Here is a 27,607-nt window from a genome sequence, read left to right as displayed (position 1 = left end):
CACCTGTTCTCACCATGCATCTCTTATAATTGGATGCAGTGACACTTTCAAAAGGATTTTGAACCTGTGTATGAATCTATTACGTAACTCTAAACGGGGGGACTGGAAACTTACTGTAAGGTCCTTTGGCATTCTTAAAGAAGACTGGGAAGAGCGGCTGGAGGTGTACTGGGCCCAGGAAGAACAGATGGGGAGGTAGAGATATAGACATAGTTGAGAGAATGGAGACTCAATGATGGAGGAGTTGGAGCTCAGAGCTGTTATGACAGCCAAGGTGTGTTGGCAGTAGGGATGAGCAAAGGGGAAGCAGACGTGAAAACGGTAAGTAAATCTTGGGAATTTAGCAGACTGGCGAAGAAGGCCCTTGGTCAAAAAGTCTGAAAAGCTTTATTTTTAGTAAGGTTGTGGTGTTTCACTACTAAGGTAGAATGTGATTGCCTGATTACAAGGTGGGTCCACGGCTTCACCTCCCGGGTAGAAGTCTGCCTGACTATAAAAGAGCAGGAAGCAGTTCTTTCAGGAAGACAAATGCAGGACCAGGGATTGTCCTACGTCCTCCCCGAACTCTGTCCTATCTGCACCGATGTGGCTGGTTATAGCTTGGTGGTTTTTCTCTTCAGCTGCAGTACAAGGCCGACCTGGCATGGATGAAGGGAGTCGGGTGGCTGACTGAGGGGAGTCTCAATTTGGAACAAGCCAAGAAGGCTGGACAGCTGGTCAGCGAGGTAACCTTAGCCTAAGCTCCTAGCCTCTAGTATTCTTAGCCCCTGAGTCAGCGGGTGTGATCTTTTCTCACCGAGTGTGACTCCCCTCGCCTCATACCTCTATGCTGGTTTATTTTGAGTGTGATTCAAAGAAGAATCCCTCTTCATTTTGCACCTCTAGCACACCCTGAACTAACTTTCCGCAGACTTAATCTTCCTGGGGTGATGTTTGTAAATATACTTAAAATAACAGTTGCGTCCAAAGAATAATTTAATTTAAAGGTTTGTAATATACAGCTGGAGCCCTGATGGCTCAGTGGTTAAGAGCTCAGCCGCTAACCGAAACGTTGGCAGTTTGAATCCACCAGCTGCTCCTTGGAAACCCGGTGGGGCAGTTCTGCTCTGTCCTTTAGGGTCGCTATGAGTCAGAATTGACCCGACGGCAGCGGGTTTTTTTTTTTTTTTTTTTTAGCAGCCCAGTGGCACAACGGTTAAGCACTCGGCTGCTAACTGAAAGGTTCGCAATTCAAACCCACCCAGTGGCTCCAGGGCAAAAAGACCTGGAGATCTACTTCCATAAAGATTACAACCTAGAAAACCCTATGGGGCAGTTCTACTCTGTCATATGAGGTCAATATGAGTCAGAATCAACTCAATGGCACACAACGACAATATACAGTTGGAGTCTCTGGGTGGTACAAATGGTTATTGCACTTGGGTGCTAACTGAAAGGTTGGAAGTTCAAGTCTACCCAGAGGCTCCTAGGAAGAAAGCCTTGGCAATCTACTTCTGAAAAATCAGCCATTGAAAACCCTGTGGAGCACAGTTCTACTCTGACACACATGGGGTCACCATGTCTTGGAATTGTTGGTAACTGGTTTACTCTACAGTCAGTTAACACGTGGGAGAAGTGTTTCTCTTGTGTGAGTATATGATTTCTTTGAGTCAGAGAGTCCAATATTTGGAAGTCAGCATTCTCATTGTGGTCATGCCACAAACTCACCGCAGACTTTGGGCAAGTCACTTAGCCATTCCATTTCTTTTTTCCCTCATATAAAAACAAGAAGGTTGGACAGAATACTGTTTAAGACTTCCAGCTCTACGCCCGTGCTTCTCTTTATGCCCTGTAAAGCTAAAGTTGGCAGCAGACAGAGGAGGACTTTTGAAGGGCATTTCATTTGGAAACGTGGCTATATCGGGAACTCTGTTTGGGATCTTCAAAGGAGATTCTTGTCCTGGGGCCAGGAAGCCTGAGCCAGCATATCTATTGCAAATGATAATAATAGTGGCAATAATAGCTGCTACTTATTGACGGATAATAATTATGAAATCATTGCTGTCATTTGTTGACATATACTGTGTCTGAGTGTGTTACATACACATTACTCCCTTATTCCTCACAGCCATTCTGGGCGGGTGATACTATTATTATCCTATTAATTTCCACATTTTACACAGGAGGAAAGTGAGACTTAATGTCAGGTGACCACCAGGTAAGCAGCAGAGCTGGAATCTGTACCCAGGGTGTTTCAGTCCACTGCCCCACTAGGCAATTTTGCATCCCAAAAGCATATTTTGGAATGTATTCTTATTTTTCCACCACAGTCATGCTTCTTGCAGACAAAGATATATTTAGGATTAGAGTGTATGGATAAGGAAGGTAGAGAGAAGAGAATAACTCTCTTGCATTATTATTACCTAGCTTCTCTGAGACCAGCTGAAATCTGGGTGGAGCAGCCAGAACCCCACCTGTCTTGGGCAGGGCCAGCTCAGTCTAGAGGTGCAATGGGGAACCCAAGCAGCTGATTCTTCAGCCTTAGGAATGTCAGTTTCTATCTTCCTTCCTGTGCTGCTATGTTGATCAATCCAAACCAATTATTACCAATTCTGTTGCTCGCTCTTCCACTCCTAACACCAGCTACACATGTAGCACTTCTTTCTCTGACCCTAACCACCCAGAGCCAGGTCAGCGCTCACAAGTCCTCCAGACTGCCAAGTCTGCCTAAGACTTCAGGTGTGTGCTGCAAGCTTTAGTGTCCCCTCAACACGCACACTTCTGATCTGCCTACAAATTCAGGGGTTCCCTCTCTCCACTCAGGATACCAGCTGTAAGCTCAGAGGTCCCAGGCCCCCTCACTTCTGACCTGCTGGCTCCTACTACTCCCTTTGGCTTGATAATTTGCTTAAATGACTCATAAAACCCATAGAAATCTATACTTATAGTTTTATTATAGCAAAAAGGATACAAATGAAGAGACAGCTAGGACAAGGTCTGGGAAGTTTCCCAACATGGAGCTTCCATGTCCCAAAAAGGGATGTACTACTCTCCCACATGCATTGATGTCTTTCACCAACCAGGAAGCCCATGGAACTTCCCTGTCCAGAGCCTTTATTGGAACCTCATTAAGTAGACATGATTGATTGGATCATCCCTCCCTCCCCTGAGGTCCGATGATATTATTTGGTGGGTCTTTCTGGTATGGCCATCCTCCACCCAATATGAGTCAAAAACACTTAGATCTGGCCTGGAGTCCTCATTCAAAGATACTTCAATCATGATGGGAAAGTCCAAGGTTTTACTTTTATTTTATTTTTTTAAATAATATTTTATTGTGTTTTTGGTGAAAGTTTACACAACAAATTAGGTTCTCATTTGGCAATTTCTACATAAATTGTTCCGCAACATAAGTTACATTTTTCACAATGTGTCAGCATTCTCTTTAGTTGTGTTCTGTTGTTCCATTTCCAGTACTCTAGTTTCCCAGCCCCGTTATCTTCTTACCCTTGCTTTAGAGTAATTGTTGATCTTTTACTCTCATTTAGATGTTTTTTTAATGGAGCTCCATACTCACAGATAACATCCTTTATTTTGTGTGCCAATCTGTTATTTCGCTAAAAGGTGACCTCAGGGGATAGTTTCAGTTTAAGATTTAAAGAGTATCTCAGGGTAATAGCCTCAGGGAGGCCTCTAGTCTCAACTGGTCCAGTAAGTCTGGAATTTTTAAGAATTTGAGTTCTGTTTCACATTTTTCTCCCATTCTTTCGGAGTCTATCTGTTGTGGCCCTGATCAGAGCAGCTGGTAGTGGTAGCCAGGCAACATCTAATTCTTCTGGTCTCAGGGTAGATGAGGCTGTGGCTCATGTAGGCTATTAGCCCTATAGGCCAGTTTCTTCTCTGATACTTTGGTTAAAAGTCCAAGGTTTTAGAGGTTATCTCTCAGGAACCAAGGACATAGACCAAATTCTTTGCGTAAAGTTAAATTCTTTACCCCACAGCCACCTACTAATTTTTAAGTTCCTTGAAGGCTCGTTTGCCTGTTTTTTATGTCTGTGGTACCCAGTAAAGAGTGGTTTCTTGGCTTCTGAATAAGTACTTATGACTTGACTAACGCAGGGTCTGGAATGTCTGGGAATTTCCAGCAGTGGAGGGCAATGTGATTTCCCTCAGTTATGTGGTGAGGGTGTTTTCCCATTCAGCACGGTGAAGCTAAGAAGGAAAATTAGAAGTCTCTTTGGAGTATTTTCCCTAGAATTTTTTTTTCCCTAAAGAAAAGAAATTTGGAGTTTACAATGTCCCAAGCGCTATTTTGGGCTCAGTCAGTGGTAGTGGGTGGCAGTTGGTGGCTGTCAGAATCAGGCTGTGAACTCATCTCTGACCTCCCCGCCATGTGAAGCTTTTGCTTCAACAAGCCATGCTCAGTGGGGACTTTTACCATGGACTTTGGCAATGCCAGTGGAAAAGCCAGAGGAACTAATCTCCAGGAAAGACAAGAAGTCTCTGTAGGGACATAATTAGCACATTTGGAATTTTGCCAATTAGTCTGTAGCTGTGAGACAGGGGACACTATGAGGACAAGACCCTGGTGATCTGAAAAACTCAGAAACTGTCAGGTTGAATTTCTATCCCAACCCTGGCCCTGAGTGTTTCCACGATAATCATAAAACACCATGAGTAATGGTAATGCTGATGTACTGAACGCTTACTCTGTGCCACAGACTTTGTTGTTGTTGTGTGCTGTCAAGTCGGTTCTGACTCATAGCGACCCTGTAGGACAGAGTAGAACTGACCGATAAGTACTCCTAGGCTGTAATCTTTATGGGAGCAGATCGCCAGGTCTTTTCTTCCATGGAGCAGCTGGTGGGATCAAACTTCAGACCTTTCGGTTAGCAGGCCAGTGCTTAACCATTGCACCACCAGGGCTTTTTCCAAGGACTTTACTCATATATAAAGCATGGCATTGAAGCCTTTTCTGTGCCCCAGAGCAAGGAAGCTTCTGTTGTTGACACCATTTTACAGCTGAAGCAAGAGTGGCTCAGGTCTATTAAGTGATCTGCCCAAGGTGAAGGTGGAAAGAGTTAGAGGTGGAATTTGAACTTAAGTCTTCATGATTGTAAAGCCCAAGCTCCTTCTACCTCACCATGCTTCCCTCACACTCCTGTGTCAGATCTAGATGTATAAAATGGACACATCCCAGGGCACACAGTGAAATATAGGATTTCCTGAGAGGAAAAATTAAAGCTCTCTTTAGTTACAGCAACAAAAGCAAGCTCATCAGAGTAGGCGGTCTCGGGGCTGCATGGTCCTGTTTAAGCTGCAGGACCAGCTGGAATGTCCCCTCGAGGACTTGCTTGGGCCATAGAAAGAGTGTGTGTGTAAGTGTGTGTGTGTGTGCTTTGTGTGTGTGGGGTGGGGGAGGGTGGAGCCCAGTCCTCATGCTTTGGGTCTCTTTTCTTTGGAAACAGAAAAGCTACAGGCAGAGAGTCGATGAGCTGAAGTTCACCAGTGTGGCTGACAGCTCCCAGATGGAGCACGCCAAGAGGAGCCAGGAGCTGCAGAGCGAGGTGAGTCCTGGGCTGCCCTTTCTCCACCAAGCTGCTGTGTCATGGGTCTGGGACCCTCCGGGGACAACAGCAGGTGCTGCCCAGGCATGATCCAGGAACCAAAGAGCCTTCTCTTTAAATAGACTGGACCCAGCTTTCTGCAGGCTTCCTGGCTGTCTCTGGGAATTGGAGAGGTCCCTACCGTATTTTTCCTTGGTTGTTAGGGATGGATGCAGGACTGACTCTATTCCTTTCCTACTTTCAACATTCTTGAGTTCCTTCTTCTTTTATTTCTTATCAAAGACTCCATAATTTCGGAGCTAGTAGAGAAATATCTTGGAGGAGGACAACATTTGCCTGTGGGATGTATGCAGGTCATGCCCACTTGAATTCAAATATGGGAGGCAGAATAATGAGACACCATGTACATTATTTTCACACTAGAGTTCAGTAGCCACTTACTGCGCACCTGCATTGAGCAGGTGCCATAGTTGCTACCAATCTGGCTAGGGCCTTCCTAGCTTTCCTTCCTAAAGGTCCAGGACACCTGCCAGAAGGAATCCTTTAATATAATTCAGACTCGGTAGAAAACCATTCTTTAGAAACTCAAGTTGGAGTGGTGGGTAGAGAGAAAGAACAAGAGTGATAAGTTTTCCATTTAAAAAAACCAAACCCGTTACATCAAGTTGATTCTGACTTACAGTGACTCTATAGCACAGAGTAGAGCTGCCCCATAAAGTTTCCAAGGAGCGGCGGGTGGATTCAAACTGCTGACCTTTTGGTTAGTAGCCAAAGCTCTTAACCACTGCATCACCAGGGCTCCAAAGTTTTCCATAGGGAGATGTTTTTGTGGTGGGGGACAGTGTAGATGGGAACAGCTTGGGGAAACCAAAACCGTCTCAAGGGAAGACTGTGAGGGAAAAACCTTGGAGGGGTTTTTAGGTTGGTTGGCCACATTCTTCTCCCAGCTCCTCACTGCGGCTTCTTCTCCCATCCACTCTTCTGCCTTAGGCCTCATTTTCTATATTCTGCCACCCAGAGTCCGGTCTGATTGATTTTATAATGGTCTTCCCAAGCAAGTCAGAGAAAAGTTAAGTCAACTTAAAGATTCCATGGGTGATGCTACTCCATCCTCCTCTCCTTGCCCCTGCCGCCACTCCTGACTTAGTCCTTTCACCCAACAGGTGGCCTACAAGGCAGGAAATGTGCAATCCGTCCATCAGTACACCATCAGCAAGGATGAGCCTCTCTTCTTGCAGGCCCGAGCCAATGCTACAAACCTCAGTGAGGTACAGCAAAAGGGAGTGTGCAGCCATGGTCTCTGCTTCCCTGCGTGGTTAGCCATCTGATCAACAAAACCCCTCAGCCACGTTGGTGATGTCTGTGTCAATGGAGGTTATATACATCTGGTTGTTCTGAACACAGCCCATACAGCCAACCTTATTCCTGACCTGTGTTTTAGGGGGAGGGGAGCACAACCTTTTGTAGGAATAAGCTGGTGGAGGACTTAAGCCACTGAATATATCATGGAGTAGGAGGTAATGGTTAGTCCAGGGACTGGAGTTGAGATAGCATAAGAGTCGTCGTATAAGGGAGTGGCTAGAAGCTCAGATTGTAGCTCCAAACTGCATGGTTTTGGTCCTTGATTCTGCCACTTTGATTCACACAGAGAAAGGGAGGGGAGACTTTCAGAAAAAAGATCTTGAAGTATGGAAGTAGGAACAGGAGTGGGGATGTGGGGAGTATGGGAAAGATCCAGATGGGCTAGAGGCTGGGAGTAGGAACAAGGAAGGATTGCAGCTGGAACAGCTGCTGAGCTGGGGTGTGGAGTGTGGAGAGAGATGGAGAATGGACTTTCCAGAGATGTTGCTGTCCTGTGCAATGTTATTCCACCTTTGCCGTGTCTTTGGGACTTCAGTGAAGACTCCTACTAGGCTTCTGGGGTTAAATTTCTACTTCTTTTCATTGATGCCCTGTGTGTCAAGACGCCTTAAGGCGGGAACAAGAAAGCCTGGTTGCATTCTGGTTATATGATTTCTGTGGCTCTTGGTCCTTCCTAGAAAGGTTGTTTACAGAATCCAGAAAAGCCCTCTCACTTGAGGATGACCTGTCCTCTCCTAAATCCCTTTAAGAAACTGTACAAGAGCAGCTGGGAAAGCCAGAAGGCGAAAGGATTTGAACTGCGTCTTGACTCCTTGAGCTTCCTGACAGCCAAAGCCAAGAGGGACTTGGCAAGCGAGGTGAGTCAGTCCCCAACTTGTATGAGAGACCACGGAATCCCATCATTTTAAGTCTAGGACTATCTGGACAAGTTCTTAATCTGTCTAAGCCTCAGGGTTCTTATCTGTAAGTGGGGATGGTGATGACCACCTTCCGATGAGATAAGAGTGTAAGTGCCTACTATACTGCTAGTATACTGCTTGCCATTGGTTTCGGTGAACAGTAACTGTTATTAGTAATAGTTATATGATACAATAGTTAGCAATAATCCAAATTCTGTATTTTATAGATAAACTGAAGGAGCCCTGGTGGCTCAATGCTTAAGTGCTTGGCTGCTAGCTGAAAGGTCAGCAGTTCCAACCCACCAGCCGCTCCGCAGGAGAGAAGACCTGGTGATCTGCTCTCTTAAAGATGACAGCCTAGGAAACCCTATATGGCCGTTCTGCTCTGTCACATGGGGTCACTATGAGTCAGAACCAACTTGACAACACACAACAACAACAACATACATGAACTGAGACCAAGAGATATTCTATGACTTTCTAAAGACCTTTGGCCTGTTAATGGCCAAGAGTACAGGATCTGGCATTTGACAGACCTTGACTAAAGTCCCAACTCAATCACCTACTAGCATGCTGACTTTGGGCAGGTAGTTTAACCTTCCAAACCTCAGTCAATTCATTGGTAGATGGGGGATAATGATACCCGCTTAGCAAAATGGTTATCAGGAAATGGAATGAATTAACATGTAGTATGTGTTTTATGGAGCCCAATGCAGTCTACTTCAAGTCTGATGGAAGATAAGGAACTTGAGCCAGAATATAAGTCAAGCTCTGCTTCCTTCATCGAGAAAATCTTGCTCCAAAAAAAAAAAAAAATCAGCAGAACTAAATAGTGGCTTGGTGATGTAGTTGATGGCCATAGAAATGATAATTAATCTTGAAAATAATGCCAGTATCATGTTACAGTTTTCAAAACATGTTCATTTTATTCTTCGTTCTGATCCTCATTACTCTTGGCCCAGTGGTTCCCCCACCGCCCCGGGCCAATATGCTCTCTTTTGCTCCCCATACTCCTAAATATTTAATGTGTGCCCTAGTTGTTCTCTAATTTGAACTCCTTTCTCAAACGGCAATTGTATTTTGGATATTTGTGTCTTTTTCATTTAGAGACTACTTTTTATTTATAATGTTCACACTATTACCAAAAAAAGATTTTAAGGTGGTTTTCATGGAAAGCAGTAGGCCACTTAAAAATAAATTTAGAAGGAGCGATCACAAATAGTATAGAGAAAATATAGAATTTCATGAGGAAATTGGGAGAAGACTGTTACTATAGCAGAGCATTCAGTTTAGTGCTGAGCTTTCTGGCAGTTGAGGCAAAACGAGAAGTAATGGCTAGTCATGTTTTATTTCACTGTTTGATGAAAGGAAATATATCAGCTGTTCAGAAAGGAAAACTTTTTTATGGCACTCATTCTGTTCAGATTCTGTCATTTGGTTTTGTTTTAACTTCCTCACCTGTGGGTTGAAGCTTAGCAATTCCCGATTCCTTTAGGAGACTCTAATGTATCCTTGCTCTTTTCCTCTTACTTAGGTGAAGTACAAGGAGGATTACGAGAGGTCCCGGGGGAAGCTTATCGGAGCGAAGGGTGCACAGGGTGATTCGCAAATGAGCCACTCGCTGCACATGTCCAAGCTGCAGAGTGAACTGGAGTACAAGAAGGGATTCGAGGATGCCAAATCCCAGTACCATGTCTCCTTGGACATGGTCCACCTTGTGCATGCCCGCAAGGCTCAGCATTTAGCCACAGACATAGGCTACAAGACGGTGTCGCATCATTTCACTGCTTTGCCCACAGACATGAAGGTGGAATGGGCCAAGAAGGCTTACGGCTTACAGAGTGATGTAAGCTTCGCATATGTGTGTGTGTGTGAGTGTGTGTGTGTGTGTGCGCGTGCGTGTGTGCATGCCATGTGTGCACACATGTGCGCTGGTTTTGGTACAAATGTTTTCCTAAGCCCTTCAACACAATAGCTTATACTTATGGCCCACTTACTGGGGTACCTGTTTCTGGATCCGTAAGTGGATTTTAGCTTTCTAGGGGTTTGATTTTTATCCAGACTATGCCCTTTTTTAGATTCTTAACTAACAAACAGAAGAGCAGGGAGCTACTTTTTCCGTCATGGAATTCTCGTCTATGTATGTTTCCCACATTTCCTTTTATTGCAAGGGTTCAAATGCAGCTGTGACATTCTTACCTGTGGCCTGTTACTGAGGAGAGGGCATCACTAATACTCACCCCAATGTTAGGAGCCCCTGATTTTGGAATGAGCAGCTTGCTAATCTCCTTCCTCTGTAGACCGCCCCCCCGCCACCTGATTCTGTATTCTTCGTTTTCAGTTGACTCTTTTTAGCAATGACTTTTTCTTTTTTAAAAATAGTATTTTATTGTGTTTAAGGTGAAAGTTTACACAGCAAAGTAAGTTCCCATTTAACAGTTTCTACACAGATTGCTTAGTGATACTGACTGCCTTTTTCACAATGTATCGTTGTTCTCATTCATTCTGTTCTGGTTGTACCACTTCCAGTACTCTAGTTTCCCTGCCGCCTTACCTTCTCACCTTTGCTTCGAGTAATTTTTGACTGTTTGGTCTCCTATAGATGATTCTTTAAAGGAGCTCAGTACTCACAGGTGATATTCTTTATTTTATGAGTCTGTTGACTTGTACAAGAAGGTGGGTGAATTGAAAAGGCAGGTCAGCTGCAGCCAGACTATTACACATTGAGGACAGTGTAGACACACCTGTGCTGGTATGGCTGGTTCAGGACAGATAAATGATAGGCTAGTTTTACAGAAGTATCCATTAAAATGGCTTTCCATTAAAACTGCTTGTTCGATGGCAAGGAAAGAAATGAGAAATACCTCTCCTCCACCATCGCAGGTGTGTAGGAAGGAATGGTAGGTGGGATGCCTTGGATGTCTTGTGAAATTCCCTCAGATAGTTCCCCACCTGGGCTCTGTTGTGAATCCTCATTTTTCTCTCCCCTGCATGTCATTTTAAACAAGGAAGCTGGCCTAGCAGACAGTGAGAAGCCGCTTCTCTCCCAGGTAGAAAAGAGTCCTTAACGAGGGACAAGGGTGATTCCCCCCTCCCGCTCCACCCTCAGTGGGGTTGGGTGCGGCCTGAAGCCACCCTAGGCAGAGGGGGCTCCAATTAAAGAGGAAATTAATTTACCTTTTGGAGCCCTACCTGTGACTGTGCAGAAATTGGTAAGACAAAAGCGGCATCTAATTTGACTCAGCGGGCACCACAGCGAAGTTGGGAGCTGTTAATAGCCCTTTAAATGTCTGTGCACCAACAATGGTCTGCCTTTTTTCCCCCTTTCTCCTTTCTCAGAACCAATACAGAGCAGATGTGAAGTGGATGAAAGGTGCGGGCTGGGTCGCCACCGGGTCATTAAATGTGGAGCAGGCAAAGAAGGCAGGAGAACTCATTAGCGAGGTGAGATTTCCTGACAGCGTGTAGCAGGCCCAGCTGCATTAGGCATGCTGCGCTTCTGTATAAAATTAAAATAATTTCCACTCAAAAGGCAAAGAAAAAGGCAAAGCCACATGAAAGGCCTCCAAACCCAGGCTAGGGCTGGTAATTAGAGGGAAACCACATACCAAACACACCCCAGTAGGGACCCAGAGAGCCCGGGCAAAAACAAAGTGGGTGACAAATGATATTATGAAAAATAACGACAATCAAACGGAGCTCAATTGCTACCCACCTTTGCTACTTACCTTTTTAATGAAGCAACGCGGGAGAGATGATGAAAAGATACATTTATTGCACTCCGAACGCCCTTTTGTGGCTTTCTGCACATTTTCTCCCTCTCTCTTTCCACCCCGGTGTAAACAGTTTGTGAATGTTCACGTGGCGTCTGACACGTGACAGGCTTTCTCTTGTGGGGGTCTCCCTTCTAGTTAAACCTCACCCCTGCCTACTTGTAGCCACCCTGGCTGGACCCTGAGGCACCGTGGCTGAGAAAAAGAGCCCCTGCCTCACATTTTAGGACTGTGGCATTGAGCGGCTCTTCGTTTGTTTGTTTTTGTAACCATTTTTTTTAAATGCACTTTATTTTCTAGAGCACTTTTTGATGTACAGAAAAATCGCACAGAAAGTACAGAGAGCTCCCAGGGTTACCTGTCCCCCTCTCCCCCACAAAGTTTCATCTGTTATTAACATCTTCGTTAGTGTGGTACATTTGTTACAAGTGATGGACTGATACTGATATATTATTATTAACTAAAGTCCATAAATTACATTAAAAAGAGTTGTGGTTAAGTCAGTTCTGACTCATGGTGACCCCAAGTGTGTCAGAGTAAAACTGTGCTCCCTAGGGTTCTCAGTTTTTCAGAAGTGGATCACCAGGCCTTTCTTCTGAGGTGCCTTTAGGTGGACTCACACCACCACCCTTTCAGTTTGCAGCCAAGCATTTAACTGTTTGCACGACCTAGGAACTCCTTTTTAAAGACTACATCAGGGTTTCTCAAACTCAGCACTGAGACATTTTGGGCCAGATAATTCTTCATTAGGGAGGGTGTCCTGTGCATTGTAGGGTATTTAGCAGCATCCCTGGCCTCTACTCACTAGATGCCAGTAGCAATGCCAACCCCACCATGACAACCAAAAATGTCTCCAGACATTGCTACACAGCCCCTAGGGGGCAGAATCGCCCTGGTGGAGAACCACTGGACCAGAGACACACAGGATTGTCGCTTGGCTCATGTTGCACAGAGGTCGAATGCCATCAGACAACCCAAATCCCGCTCCGTTTGGGTCTCTTTGGGGAGGGACTTGCCTGTTCTTTCTGTACTTTTCTGGGAGGGGAGGAGACAATCGTGACCATAGCCCAGAAGACTTCCACCTTGGTCATGTGCCTCCTAGGGCCTTGTTTTGAGAAAACTTTCTTACTAATTCCATAGTTAAAACAGTGAGACACCTGTGTTGATTTTTCAAACATACTTGCCCAGCGTTAATATTTTCCTGTGAGAGAACATTCTAGTTACTCACCACAGAGCTGCTTTCCAAAGTGGCCTCACTCTGATTGGCCTGATTTTAGGGACCTTGATCCACAACCCAAGGTTCAGTGGATCCTAAACTGCCCTCAGTTGTCCAATCTGATTGAGGAGAGGCTCTCTTAGGATGATGGACCTGAAGACTTCCAGGAACAAACATATGGATTTGAGGATGTCTACTCCTAAACTCTCAATATTGGGCTCATCATACAAGGAAGTGAAGAATAAAAGCCATTATATGCATAGTGTAGGCCTCAAGATGATTCCTGCATGGGTCTAAGTCTGGCAACTGAGGGATGTTTTTGAACCATTTATTCCACAGTGGTCTTATTTTGCAAACTTACTAAACAAATTTGCTTATCTTCCTTGATATCTTTGCTTACTACTAGTCCTTAAACTTCAGTAAGGCAAGACATTTTTCAGCAGATTCTCAGTTTAGTGTCAAATCAGGCTGACCTCTTAACTTTCAGACTGAATGCCAGGCACTGCTCAAAGATCCCTGAGTAAATACACAGCTATCACCGAAAGCAGGACTCAGCAAACCTTTTCTATAAAGGCAAGATACTAAATATTTTCAGCTTTGCAGGCCATGGGTTGCAACTACTGAACTCTGCCTTGTAGGGTGAAAACAGTCATATAACAAAACTTAAAAAAGCCAAACCCGTTGCCATCGAGTGAATTCTAACTAATAGTGACCCTATAAGACAGAGTAAAACTGCCCCATAGGGTTTCCAAGGCTGTTATCCTTATGGAAGCAGACTGCCACATCTTTCTCCTATGGAGCAGCTGGTGGGTTCTGACCACCAACTGCCAACCTTTCAGTTAGCAGCAGAGCAGTTTTACCACTGTGCCACCAGGGATCCTAAAGCAGCCATAGACAATACATAAACAAATGAGCCTGGCTGTGTTTCAATAAAGCTTTATTTACAAAAACAGACGGTGGGCCAGATATAGCTGAATATTGAGGCTTGTGTCTTCTTAAGACAACCCAGTATACAAAAACCCAACCAGATAAATGAGAGAGTGTTATAAAATAATTATCTGATTTGAGAAAACATATGCTCCACGGCTCCATTAAAATAGCAACCGTTTTAGTCCCCTAGAAATGTACTTTAATTAGAAAAAAAAAAGGAATTAATTGAACTATGATTTTTAGAATACTTTAAAATTGGGTACCTCAGTCTTTGCCAGCGTGCAGTTTCTTTGTAATTTTGTCTTGTTTTATTCCAGTATCTTTCCAATTGTATGATGACTCCTTTAATCCAGGCATCCTTTTTCTAATTATTGTAATATCTTAAAGAATTATTGCATGTGTTGACTGAACCAGGCTAAAGTGATTTGATGGTATGTGCTCACTCGCTGTCAGATGCAAGAATCTTGACTGTGATCATCCCTGCCAGGTCCTTTTGTGGGAAGAAAACAGAACAATTGCTAAATGTCACTATGGAGACTCTTTCTTGCTTAAAAGACCCAAACTGAGATATGTAAACAAATACAAGATGTGACTGAAGCCTTGAAAAAGAATCCCGTCCTAAGCGTGTCTCCCAGTCTTTTACTGGCACAAACTAATTTCTAGATGTTTTCTTTCCACCAGGTAGAAATACTTTAATGTTAATTGACATAAGGTTATTCTTAAATTGAAACAAATATTAACCTGAAGACCCCGAGGAGGTAAAGACGGAGGAAGGCGAATAATAATTATGTTCACAAATCCACTCTAATCTCAAGCAACCTATGATTTTCTCTTTCAAATGGCATGAAAAGAGCAGCACAAAATTCACAGCTTTGATCTTTTTCTGCCCAACAGAGGAAGTACCGTCAGCATCCTGATGCTTTGAAGTTTACCAGTATTAAAGACACTCCAGAGATGGTCCAGGCCCGAATTAGTTATACCCAAGCCGTGGATGTAAGTGATAATGTATATACATTATGACTATAAGAGTGGGCTCTTCTTTCAACACTGTGATTGAAGCGCAGGGGTTCTTGGGCTTGCTCCTTCTGTTGTCCCAAGGATGAAGGAGCTTCTTGTCTTTTGCAGAGGCACACCTTAGCGGGGGTGCTTCCTCATTAGATGCAAATGGGGTGTGACTGCACTTAGGATGCCAGGTGGGGCTCTGCCACCCCACAGCCCCGATGTGCTCACTGCTTGCCATTTGCATGCCTCACAGATTTGTCTGCAGTCGGCCCTTTTGCTCTCTCCTTTTGTTTTCAAGTCTTGGTTCCAGAACTGGAACTTTGGGTGAAATTCTGGGTGATTGAAATATCGAAGGCATGCTTCAGGCTTCTTGTGACACAAGGGCTGGAATCCATGCTCTCTGAATTCTCCAAAGACTTTGAACATGATTTGGGTCTGATTTATCCTCCTCGGATTCACTTTGGATCCATTTCCCATATCCCCTGTATGATGTGAAACTGAAATGTGGCCCTTCATTCCGCTAGCACAGGGTTCACTGGAGACTAAATAGAATGGTGAGGTCCTATTAAAATTCACCTTAGGGCATAGATGGGCCCTGTCTGGCTGATTCTGCTGAGAGAGGCCTACAGATCTTTGTACAGGGCAGACATGGCTTTTAAATTTCTTCCAGCCATTCAACTTGCCACAAGGAAAATTTAAAAACCTTGGGCGAGGGGTATCAAAATTTTCTCTTCCACTTTCCAGTTTTACAAATTATTCTGGTTGTCCCTTATCTGACAGTCCTTCTGAAATGGCCTGAGTGCCTGTTAGAATGTGTGTTGGAGTGATTTACAAGGCTGTGGATCTAGGAATTTATAGTTTCTTAAGATCTACTCATCAGAATCCAATCGAATTTTGAGGAATATAGATGGTCAGGCACAAACTTTTGTATGAAGAAGGAAAAAAAAAAAATACCTGCTTATTCCTTACACTGTCCAACTCTAGGGGGCACTGTTGTGATACGCAGAAACTTGGACACGTATCAGTAAGATCTGGGATGGGAAAGCTCTGTTTAGAAGCTTTCTTTGGTGGTGGGGGAATTTGGCTGATGCCAACTCCATGTGTCACCACGGACTACTAGGATATCACAAGCCCGGATCGGAGTTGTGGCTGAATAGAGCTCTAGACCCACCAGGGGACATGTATTGGTGCACGAATCCTGGAGATGGGGGACGGGGAACAAAGACTGAAGGTGATGTGGGGAAAACGTCACGTGCGGAAGAGCCATCTTCTCCCACGTCTTCTGAATCTTGAAACCTTCTCAGAGCTTATAGTTAATCACAAAATTACTAGATGTTACTAGACCTCATTTTCTCATTTGACACCCGTCTCAGCTGTATACTACAAGTGCAACATTAACTGGGGACGGTTTCAGCCTGTCATGTTATGAGCTGGAAGTAGAAGTCGGGAGGGAAGGAAGTGCATGTCACCGAGCTAGCTGTGAAACCCGAGCAGAGGCAGGGAGCTCGTGTGCGTGTCTCCACGGGGTGATGGCATCTGCCACACCTATGTCTCTCCGAGCGTAACTTGGCGATGGCTGCATTGTCGAGGCTTCTTCTGTGTTTAACCCCAAACCTCTCTCCAACCACAGAGGTTATACAAAGAGCAAGGAGAAAACATAAAACATCATTACACGCAGACGGCAGACCTCCCTGAAGTCCTGCTGGCCAAGCTGAACGCCATGAATCTCAGCGAGGTAAGGCTGATGGAAGGCGTACTGGTTTGAAATATGAGACAGCAGGTGTGTGACCCTGCGCTTGGCTTAGTGCTCTGCTCTCGCCATTTTGAAATTTGTACAATAAAATCTGCAAAAGCTGGAACCTGTGTAAGGTGGAAACCTGTCAGAGAAGGAAAACTCAAACATTTTCCACTTAAAAAAAAAAACAAAACCCATTGCTGCTGAGTCGATTTTGACTCATAGCGACCCTATAGGATACAGTAGAGCTGCCCCATAGGGTTTCCAAGGAACAGCTGGTGGATTCAAACTGCCTACCTTTTGGTTAGCAGCCAAACACTTAACCACTGCACCATCAAGGCCCCTTTCCACTAATAGACAGCGTTAAAAAAAGTGGTGACTGCACCCTGTCAAAGGCGAAAAACTTACAAGACCTGGAAAAATAAGGGCAATTCCACTGAGTTCCAGCTGTCACAAATTTCACTGGTAATTATTTTTAAACAAAGGGCCCTGCATTTTCATTTGCAATGGGCCTTGCAAATTGTGGAGTCTCTAGGTGGTGCAAATGGTTAAAATGCTTGGCTTCTAACTGAAAGGTTGGAGGTTCAAGTCCACCCAGAGGCACCTTGGTAGAATGGCCTGGAGATCTGAAAAATCAGCCACTGACAACCCCGTGGAGCACTCTTCTACTCTGACACAGGGGGTCGCCGTGAGTCCGAGTCAACTCAGTGGCAACTGGTTTTGTCTGCAAACTTTGTAGCACATCCTGCAGAAGAGTCAAGCTCATGTTAAAGAATCAAATTGGGAGAAATGTCTGTCTTAGTGCAAATGTCTGTCTCAGTACCTATGCCAAGGAGCCAAATTATGGAAGTGCCAGAATCTGGCTGAGTATATGCAGTGGCTGTGCTGGTGAACTAGGTAGGGCCCTAACTCCTCCCCTCCATAATCTCTATCAACTCCCCCCTCTTTGATAGAGACGTTTGACTTTTCTTTATCTTACATAAAGAGCTATGCAAATGCAACCACATGCCTCCTTCTTCCAATCAAATTGCTGCTCGGAAAAATCTGGATCTGACTCCACTGACCTTGCTTTAACCACTCTATGGCTCTATCCCTAAGGGTGGGCATGAAGTGGGACCCAACTGTTCGGTGGTTTTTGCTAAGCCACAATGATCTCTAACGCCAGCTGAGGGGAAGAAGTCCCACAACAAACCTCATTTTGGTAAAACATAGTTTAGGAAACCAATGGATCACATGAAAGTCTTTATTTGTACACATCTTCCCAATAGACACGCTATAAGGAATCCTGGAGCAAACTTCGAGATGGCGGGTATAAACTGAGGTTGGATGCCATTCCATTCCAGGCAGCAAAGGCTTCTGGTGAAATCATAAGTGATGTAAGCACCACAAATGTTTAATACTAACCAATTTTTACTCCTTTTGCCCCCAACCCAGATCTGCCTTCTTTTGCCAGTGGAAAATATCCTATCTTCTTTGAACTGTGTTAGGGAAATCAGATACTGACTGGTGAGGAAGACTGTATCTTACAACAAAAAATCCCCTAGTCTGGGGTACAAAGCCAAAACCTGAACTGTAAACAGGGGCCCGGGCAGATGAATGCATCTGTCACCAAGCGTTTTCACAAAGCCGGTCCATGTGAAGAGACTGTTAACAACGCACCCACCTTCTCCAGCCTGGGCCGCCCAAGTGCTAACGCGTCCTGCCATTTCATAGTGAGCCCTTTAGTCATTGGGAGGCTTGCATATGAAAGAATAGACCTTTTGACGACTCCCACGCATTTTCTTTCAACTCACCCAGTTACTGTCAAAAGAACAAAACATTTTCGCCCAATACCCACCTCTTCCATTCTGTGTCCCTTGTCCCCGAGCTGTTACTCTCTCTTGCTCTCTTTCCCTTTAGTATAAATACAAAGAGGCATTTGAGAAAATGAAAGGACAGATGCTTGGCTCCCGGAGCTTGGAAGATGATATCAGCCTTGCACACTCTGTGTACGCGACCTCACTGCAGAGCGATGTAAGTTGGGGACAATGAACAGGGAGCTGTGTGCTCCCACTGAGCGGTGCTCAAGGCACAGCCAACTCACTTCCTCTGCCCTTCTGGATGTGGGTATTGGCTTTGTCACTAACTAGCTGTGTGGCATTGTTAAGGCACTTATCCCCTCTGGGCTGAAGCTTCTTCCTCTGTGAAGTGAGGGGTTGAACTGGTTGACCCATTAGTTCCCTTCCAGATTAGGCCTTCTATGACTTCAACCAGTGGCCACAAATGGAGGCCTGTGGACTGGATCTGACCTACAGACTTGTTTTGTTTGGTCTGCAGAGTGATTTGGGGGACAATTGACTTAACTGAAAATCTTTGAAAATGGAAAAATTTACATGAAAGTTTTAGACTCCTGGCCCGAAGCTGGGTCTGGATTCCCCAAGGCTACAATTGGTTCAAGTTGGTTGTTGATGGCTCCGTTTAGAAGACACAAGTGCTCTCCTGGTCATACAGCCTCCCCTGCTTCTTGCTTCACTTACTTCTGTTACCTTCCTGGCCCCTGTAGGCATCTGAGTTTGCAACCTTTGATTGCAACCCTCTAGCTGCTGGTACCCGTGTATGGATGCTGTCTCCTTGCACATATGAGTTGGCTAATGGCAGGGACGAGACCTAATGTGTGTCCAACGTATTACAGAGGTCTAAACACTTTTCCATGCCAAGTCTCATTTAACAGTCAAACTATGTCTAGGAACTGGATTTTGTTATTTATCCTGGGTTACTGATAAGGAGATCGAGACTCTGAATGGCTCAGTCCCTCGCCCGAGGTCAGCTGGAAAGGGGCAGAGCCAGCACATGGATCCAGCCCTACATTTCATGTTCTTTCCACAGCACCACATGTTCTCTGCCTCAGTTTCCCCATTTCTAACATTATTTCCCTTTCTGTCCTGGGCTGCTGGCGCAAGAGTATGGGGTTGGACATGAATTATTCCTGGCCTTGTGATAGGTGTAAGGGGGGAGTTAGTGAGGGTGGGGAAGTATGGAGGGGTGGCTGGAAATTCTGAAAGGCAATGAGAAGGATGGAGGAGGAAACGGAGGAGGAAGAGGCATTGTTTTTGCAACTTATTCCCAAGAAAGCCCTGAGTGAGCTTCATAGGCCTTAACGTAGCTTCTCAAAGAACTGGGGGTGGAGCTAAGGGCCTGGAAATGGGCCTCCCCCTTCTTCCCTTGGGATTATGTTGGGGAAATAACCATTTCTCAGGACTAGCTCTCCAAGCAGCCACCCCTCTGCCTCTGGCTCCTAGATTTAGTAGGAAGTTGTCTGATGCTTTGAATGAGCTCTTCATAAGCTAGCATGAGAGGAGAATCCCTAGTGTCTAAAATCTGAACTCAGGTTGGTGGTGGGGAGGAATATGGTGGGCAGGCCACAGGATAGCCGGCAGCTTCTTGCATCTGGAAAATGGGATGATCTAGAGACTTCAGCAAGGGAATCACTACGTTATGTCTGTCCCTTGATCATCTGTATTTTCTCCAACTGGGAAAACCATGGCCTTCTTTACCCAAACCAGTGTCTCCAGGAGCCAGGGGTGGTGAGTGTCAGGGCCTGGAGTTGAGCCCTGCTTAATGTGCCAGTCCCTGCAAGAAAGGAGCATTGGCCTTTCCAAGAACGTCTCCCAGGCTTCCCTGGGACAACCTCATTGCAGTTGCTCTCCTTGATGGTCCAGAAGCAAATAGTGGCTTTGAAATAGCCAGTGTTGATTTGTCTGCCCCTCTAGGTGAATTACAAGAAAGGCTTTGAACACTCAAAGGGACAGTTCCATCTGCCGTTGGACATGGTAACCCTGGTGCATGCCAAGAAGGCTCAGACCCTGGCCAGCGACCAGGACTACAGACATCCACTCCCCCAGTACACTTCCTTGGCAGAAGACCTGAGGCTGAGCTGTGCCAAGAAAGCTCACAAATTGCAGAGTGAGGTAAGGAGACCTGACTTCTCTTTGGGGTCCATTTTCCGCTCAAGTCTGACCACGATGCAGTGGTCTGCAAGTTCCTGTGAGCTCAGTGGTGGCTCCAGGAATCGTCTAGAATGGGGGTCTTCTTTTGAGACACTGCCCTGGTGTTCTGCCTAGACCTTAATTACAATGATATAAGCCTAACAACAACAACAGCAACCATTTATTGAATATTTTTGTAAGTTATAAGCATTGTGTTTTAATCCATTATCTCATTTAATCTTCATAATAACCATATGTAGATAATCTTCATCCCCATTTTACCGATAAATTATAGTGAGGGTCAAGGTTAACTAGCTTGTCCAAGATCACCCAGCTGTGAATGAGAAATGGGGTTGCTGGGATTTGAACTTAGATGGTGACTTACAGGAGTCCTTGGGTGGCACAAAGAGTTACATGTTTGATTGCTAACCAAAAGGTTGGTGGTTTGAACTCACCCAGAGGTGCCTCAGAAGAAAGGTCTGGCAATCTGCTTCTGAAAGGTCACAGCCATGAAAACTTTATGGAGCGGTTCTGTTGACACACGTGGGGTTGCCATGAGTCAGAATCGACTCAGCAGCGACTGGTTTTTGCTTTTTTTTTTTGATGTCTTACAAAGTTGCCCTCGAGATTCGTTGTTTTGCACATTCAGGATTTAGCAGTGGGATTACCTCTGCCCTCCGTGTGCCACCTTCTTCTGAGGATTGCTAAGACCTGTTGGGAGAGGTTGCTCAGGGCCCCTTTGGAACTGACCCACTTCAGGGATAAGAGAACGGTGGGAGGAGATCCGGGCCCCGTGATCCTTCCTGGATCCTCCGGGAGTCTGCAGGTCTCAACACCCCTCTGGTGTGACTTCTGCCTCACAGCAGTTTTCTGAAGTAGGCAGGCCCAGAGGGCCGGGGAACACGGCAGAACTCCCTTCCTCCCAGGGATATTCAGGATGTCTCTTCCCAACAGGCAGCAGGCCTTGGTGATGCTCCCCTTATTCCACAGCATGCTGGGCCTTCGTGCCATGAAACTTGCTAGTAACGGGCCTGAGTCAGAACACAAAGCACCACACGCAGCCTGCTTGCTGGTTTGGCAGTGCCTGCGAGCCGAGCGGCGCTCAGATCCTGGTATCTGTCATCTGTTAGGATTTTTCACTCTGTACAGCGTTTACTGAATGATACAAACTGTCAGGAACCTGTGAGCAGCTGTAGGAACTCCCAGCGAGGGAGTTGCCACCCTCTTCTCGGAGGCCCGTTTGTCACCTGAGCTGAGCCCTCGCTTTCCCTGACTTTCATTGTGATAGCAATTGGAAGACAGCTCACCCAGGGGGCACCTGCGTGGCTAGAGGGGAGGACACTCCATGGCAGAGTGAATTTGGGGACCCTTTAAACTGTCAGCCCCAATCACTCAGGTACACACACTCACCCCCACCCACACAGACCCAGACAGGCCTTTGCCAGATTATTCCGGATCCATTTATTAGCTCTTTCTTAACCCATGATTAATTAATTCCACCCTCTGCTGCTGGGTTTTGTTTTAGAAGACCTATTAAACCATTTGCATATGTGTCCCAAGACAACCGACTTTTTGGACACACTCCGCTCTAGCGTTGACTTTTTGATAGCCCATATTAAAATAAAAATCTGTGTAGCGTCGCTATCACAGCTACTCAGAAACAAATGACAGCAGAATTATTTTCTTCTGACCTACAGTTTTTCCCCGATGAGCATTTATTAAGAAGCAATTTATGCGTTAGCTGAGTGTAATACATCTGGAGGCTGCTTTGGCCTTGAGTTCCAATGGTGACACTCTCCTGGTGATGATATTTCATGAGTCCCTTGCTTTTCTTCGCTTCCTTGTTCTGAGAGTTTGGCTGTTCTGATTCTTTGCATTGTTCCTTCCAGAATTTGTATCGGTCAGACCTGAACTTCATGCGTGGTGTTGCCTGTGTCATTCCCGGAACATTGGAGATTGAAGGGAAAAAGAAGGCATCTGAGCTCATCAGCAAGGTAACCGGCAGCCCTGCGGTGGGTGCTGGCTGTCGAGTATATTTCCTGAGGACAGATACAGTAATCAGTTTTGTCTGATCTGGACAAAGTGAGTTGGATGTTAAACTGTTAGTAGTGGCGACTCACTGCTTAACTTCTTGACTGGCCTCTTTTCTTACTGGTTTTCCTATTCCAGCCCGGGTGACATTTAAGTCAGCTTTGCAGCTATAGAATCAATTCCCCTATTAACATATAAGAATAATGCACTGGGCGTGGAGTCCCTGGGTGGCGCAAACAGTTAAGCGCTTGACTACTAGCTGAAAGGTTAGTGGTTCGAACCCACTCAGAGGTGCCTCGGAAGATAGGCCTGGCGATCTGCCACCAAAAGGTCACAGCCGTGAAAAACCTATGGAGCAGTTCTCTGCACACATGGGGTCGCTATGAGTTAGAATCGACTCAACAGCAACTAAGAACAACCTAAGAGGTGCTTTCCTAGTGTCCTTTAGAAGAATAGCCTAGGCAGGCTATTCTTGCCTTGAAAAGGGGGCAGACTTTGGAGCCGGACAGATGGAGATCGAAATCCTAGGCCAGCACTCATGTGCTGTGTGACCGTAAGCCAGTGACTTGCCCTCTCTGAGCCTCAGCCTATTAACTGGTCAAATGGGGATAATAATACTACCCTTGTTTGTTTTTATAAGGATTAGCAATAATCTAAACTCTATGCTTCTCTGGCAGCTGTATATGAAATGGGTGCTATAAGTTAGTGATAATTTCTTAGTTAAAAATACAGAGGTCTAGAATTCCAGGCTCAGGATTTCATTCAGGTTCAAAGAGAATCACTGTTTGGACTCCTGGGGGATCTTGCTCACCCCCCAAGAGGATGACGACTTCTGTTCATGGTTGAGGCAAGGACAGGGGGGCATAATGGAAGCAAAAGGCATTCAGTGGCCCGTCTGAGTGAGTTAGACCAGGTATGGTTTGCTTAAGGAGCCCTGGTAGCCCAGTGGTTAAGTGCCTGGCTCCTAACTGCAAGGTCTGTGGTTCGAACCCATCCGTGGCTCCATGGGAGGAAAGACCTGGTGATCTGCTCTCATAAGGATTACAGCCTAGGAAATCCTGTGGGGAAGTTCTCCCCTGTCATATAGGGCTGCTGTGAGTCGGAATTGACTTGAGGACACCAACAAGACTGATCTGCTTATGCATTGATTAGGTGCTCTGGGAAAGCAGAATTGGCTTTACTGTAGGAGTTCAAGTTTAGCTTTCTGCTTTGCTTTTCCAAACTAATCTCTAAAGTGAGTAGTTTCCAAACCTTGTGGTGTATCAGAACCCCCTTGGAGCTTTCAAAAATACAGATGCCTGGGCCCCAGTGGAGATTTACCTAGTCCCAGTCCTGGTCTCCTGGGGTGGGCAGGTGTGTGTGTTTCTAAAGCTGCACAATCATTTCTGCTGCCCCATGACGGCTGAGGAGCTCTGGATCGCCGGTGAGCAAAGGTCGGGAGCAAACCTCCAATTTAAATAGTCATGTTCACGGTCAGGGCAAGGGACTAGATCACATCTGGTTCAGTCTGTCCTATCTACCTCTCTGCTGCTTCTTCCCATTGAGTTCTGAGGTCACAAGAGCAGGTAATGGATTGGCTTCCAGAGTGACAGACTAGCAGCCTCTGTACAATGAGGTTTTATTACTCGTATTAAAAGAATGTATTTAAAGAGCTTCTCATTCCCCTACTGTGTGTGAATGCAGAGTAAATACCGCCAGCAGCCCCAGTCTTTCAAGTACACAGCTGTGACGGACTCGCCCAGCCTCCTTCATGCGAAATACAGCAATCGGATTACCAACGAGGTAACATCTCATGGTTTTTAAACACTGCTAGATTGTTAAACTAGGTGTGTATGTTTGTGGGGTGGTGGGTGAGGGGAGAACATGAGGATTCGTATGGAGGTTTGGAATGAAAAGAATGTCATTATGTGAGCCTAAACATTTTCCAAAAGGAGCCTAGGTGGCACAGTGGTTAAGGGCTCGGCAGCTTAACTGAAAGGTAGGTGGTTCAAACCCACCAGCCAGCCACTCCACGGGGGAAAGATGTGGCAGTCTGCTTCTGTAAACGTTACAGCTTTGGAAACTCTGTGGGGCAGTTCTGCTCTGTCACATGGGGTCGCAATGAGTGGGGATAGACTCAACAGCACACAACAACAGCAAACATCTTCCGGAAGGAAAGAAGGCCCAGTTGGAAATCTGGTTTAGTCTGTAGTCTTGCTACTTAAGTGTGGTCACAGACCAGCAGGGGGAGCTTGTTAGAAGTGCTGATTCTCAGGCCCCGCCCCAGACCTACTGAGTCCAAATGGTCATTTAACAAGATCCCCAGGTAATTCTTTTGCACACTAAAGTATGAAAAGTCCTGGTCTGTAACGCATTTGTTCTACTTATGCAAGTATTGGCCAACCGATTCTATACTGTTATTTGGAATGATTATCACAGGGAGGAGGCTAAGCTGTGTGAGGACAGTTTATACAGATAGCGTTTGTCAGGCTTCTTGATTGTCCACCGCCTCTTCTTGCTCACCCTTCACCCAGTTCACAGTTTAGCATGAACAAATCTCATTTCGGCATTCCATTCCTATTGGTTCTGCTCCTTACTGGCTCTCTTACAGGTTTGAAATAGAGGTGAGGTTGGCCAGATAATTCAATTATGAATTATCTTTAGTTTTTATTTCATATTCTTCCTCTGACTCAAACTTTTAGGAGTCAGTTGTGATTGGCTATTTATAGTCAAATATTAATAGCCACTGGCCTCACTCCAAGGTGAAAAGTCAGAAACGGCCACTTGGTATCAGAAAATGCAAAGAGAGAGAATTCACGATCTTGTGCGGTGGCTACCAATTACATTGAGATTTAACCTTTCTTACCAACTGTGTGAGCTGGATGCTATGAGAGTGACAGTGTTTCTTGTGATGACCTCTGGCCTTGGGGAAGTCACCAACCACAGGTCCGTTTCTAATCACTAGAAGACATGTTTTGCACCGGTTGAGGTCATCCAGGGCTTCACTGGTGTGAGTTCACCAATGGAAAGGATCCAGGCATTAGTAAAAGACACCCACCCGGGCTTGGGGACCTCCATTCCAACAAGCAGGAGTCTCTGCATGGTGCAAACAATTAATGCACTTGGCTGCTAATTGAAAGGTTGGAGGTTTGAGTCTACACAGAGGCACCTTGGAAGAAAGGCTTGGCCGTCTGCTTCCCAAAAAACCAGCCACTGAAAATCCTATAGAGCACAGTTCTACTCTGTCAAACATGGGGTTGCCATGAGTTGGAATTGACTAGATGGCAACCGAAAAACATCCGAGCAAGCCTAGCTTCTCCTGAACTCCCCAGGTCCTGGTATTGTCTTTAGGCTGTGTCCTCAAAGGAAAAGTCTACAATCTGAACGGCCTCAGTAGTATTACTGAATTTATTTTCCTTTCCTCAACCTATAATGGAGCAAAGCAAATTGCAATTCCTTACATATTCCTTTTATATTACTCAACCTGACTCAGCAAAGACTGCCTTTATTGATCTATCCTACCACGAACAATGTTTTACAAACTCAGTTTCCTCAATCGCGCACCGGGCACCTCCTCACTGCAGAAACGCAGGGCATTTACTTTCTTACTTCTTTTTGCGCAGCGCCTCTATAAAGCAGCTGGAGAAGATGCCAGACACCAGTACACCGTGACCTTGGGGCTTCCGGAGTTTGCCCGTGCGAAAACCAACGCGGCCAATCTGAGTGACGTAAGCCTTTCTCGTTGCTGAAGCTCAGGCATGCTCCAAAACTGCTTCCAACTATGTCTGTGAAACCAACACAACAGTTACCTTTCTGGCGACCACAGAAACTTTTTTAAGCGTGTATTTTAGATTCCCATGTTAAATGTCTGGAAACCCTGGTGGTGTAGTGGTTAAGAGCTACGGCTGCTAACCAAAAGGTTGGCAGTTCAAATCCACCAGGTGCTGCTTGGAAATCCTATGGGGCAGTTCTACTTTGTCCTATAGGGTTGCTATGAGTTGGAACGGACTCAACGGCAATGGGTTTCGTGTTTGTTTGTTTTTTTATGTTAAATGTACCTTCGCACAAATGTGTTGAGTGCCATGTGTGCTAATGAGATTTTTTCCAGAAAGTAGACAGCTTTTGTGTTTCAGAAATCGATTTGGGAACACTGCACTGCAATGAAAGGGAGAGCCTTTGTTCATCAATTTGTGTAATTTTTTTTTTAAAGAAGATCTACATGTGTTCCTACTTTAGGCGAAATACAAGGAGTCTTGGCGTAATTTCCGTGCTCAAGGCTACAAGCTGACAACAGAGGCGCTCCCCTTCCAGGCGGCTCGGGCCTCTGGAGAGATCGCCAGTGATGTGAGTTGAATGCTATGACCTTCCATCCTGCCTGATTTCTGTTAACTTCATGTAAAACACTGTCTACAGCTGGTTTTCCCGAATTAAAGCAAATCTATAACCATGTGAGACAGGATGTCACCTGCAGAATATATTAGTTATGAATGAGGTTCTTTGACAAAAGGAGGGAAAGAAAGGCTCTGCTAATCGGAGGCTAAGGAGTCCCTGGGTAGTGCAAATGCTTAAGCACTTCACTACTAACTGAAAGGTTGGTGGTTCGAACCCACCCAGAGGTGCCTTGGAAGTAAGGCCTGGTGATCTGCTTCTGAAAGGTCACAGCCTTGAAAACCCTATGGAGTGCAGTTCTACGCTACACACCTGGCATCACCATAAATCAGAATTGACTCAACGACAACCAACAACAATATTCAGAAGCTAAATTCAGACGAAGGTCTCTAGTGGGAAGGAGATATGATTTATTTCTCATTGCAACGTCTAGGAAATGATCCCCTTATAACGTGGAAGTGCCTGTTTGCCAACTCCACTCTGAAGTAGAAGGAGAATTTGTAATAGAAATTGTAATCCAGCTCATCTCACTCTCTGCTCTCTGCAGTTCCCTACACTGGTGTTAGGGTTTGCCAGCTGTGTTCCATCTCTCTGTCGATAATGTCCTTAGCTTTGGGACATGAAGGTGACTTTCTCTCTTTCACAGACAAATCACAGAAAATGTGGACTTTGAATAAATGGATTCTGTCTTTTGGGCTTATGGTAATGTTTTGCCAAGTGTGACTGGATAAAACCCATGTTTCTCTTTAACCCTTTCTGATAAATTACTCTTGGCCATAG

At 45.3% G+C, this 27,607-nt stretch overlaps 1 protein-coding gene across 4 annotated transcripts in view; it reads left to right on the top strand.

The window, feature by feature from the left end:
• The window catches only part of NRAP (nebulin related anchoring protein), a 74,856-nt gene that overhangs the window by 32,484 nt on the left and 14,765 nt on the right, over positions 1-27,607 (top strand). For 3 of the 4 annotated variants that reach the window (XM_004374856.1, XM_023729888.1, XM_023729889.1), the window contains 15 exons: positions 621-725; positions 5,448-5,546; positions 6,710-6,814; positions 7,658-7,765; positions 9,342-9,653; positions 11,147-11,251; positions 14,621-14,719; positions 16,359-16,463; positions 17,732-17,839; positions 18,363-18,476; positions 20,213-20,410; positions 22,318-22,422; positions 24,143-24,241; positions 26,062-26,166; positions 26,675-26,782. In XM_004374856.1, the coding sequence (XP_004374913.1) occupies positions 621-725; positions 5,448-5,546; positions 6,710-6,814; positions 7,658-7,765; positions 9,342-9,653; positions 11,147-11,251; positions 14,621-14,719; positions 16,359-16,463; positions 17,732-17,839; positions 18,363-18,476; positions 20,213-20,410; positions 22,318-22,422; positions 24,143-24,241; positions 26,062-26,166; positions 26,675-26,782 (1,875 nt within the window). The remainder of the gene's footprint in view (positions 1-620; positions 726-5,447; positions 5,547-6,709; positions 6,815-7,657; positions 7,766-9,341; positions 9,654-11,146; positions 11,252-14,620; positions 14,720-16,358; positions 16,464-17,731; positions 17,840-18,362; positions 18,477-20,212; positions 20,411-22,317; positions 22,423-24,142; positions 24,242-26,061; positions 26,167-26,674; positions 26,783-27,607) is intronic. The other variant, XM_023729890.1, reaches the window with a different exon arrangement.

This window comes from Trichechus manatus, unplaced genomic scaffold (assembly GCF_000243295.1).
Source record: "Trichechus manatus latirostris isolate Lorelei unplaced genomic scaffold, TriManLat1.0 scaffold00031, whole genome shotgun sequence".
Classification (NCBI taxonomy): domain Eukaryota; kingdom Metazoa; phylum Chordata; class Mammalia; order Sirenia; family Trichechidae; genus Trichechus; species Trichechus manatus.
This window is presented reverse-complemented; position numbering and strand designations above follow the sequence as displayed.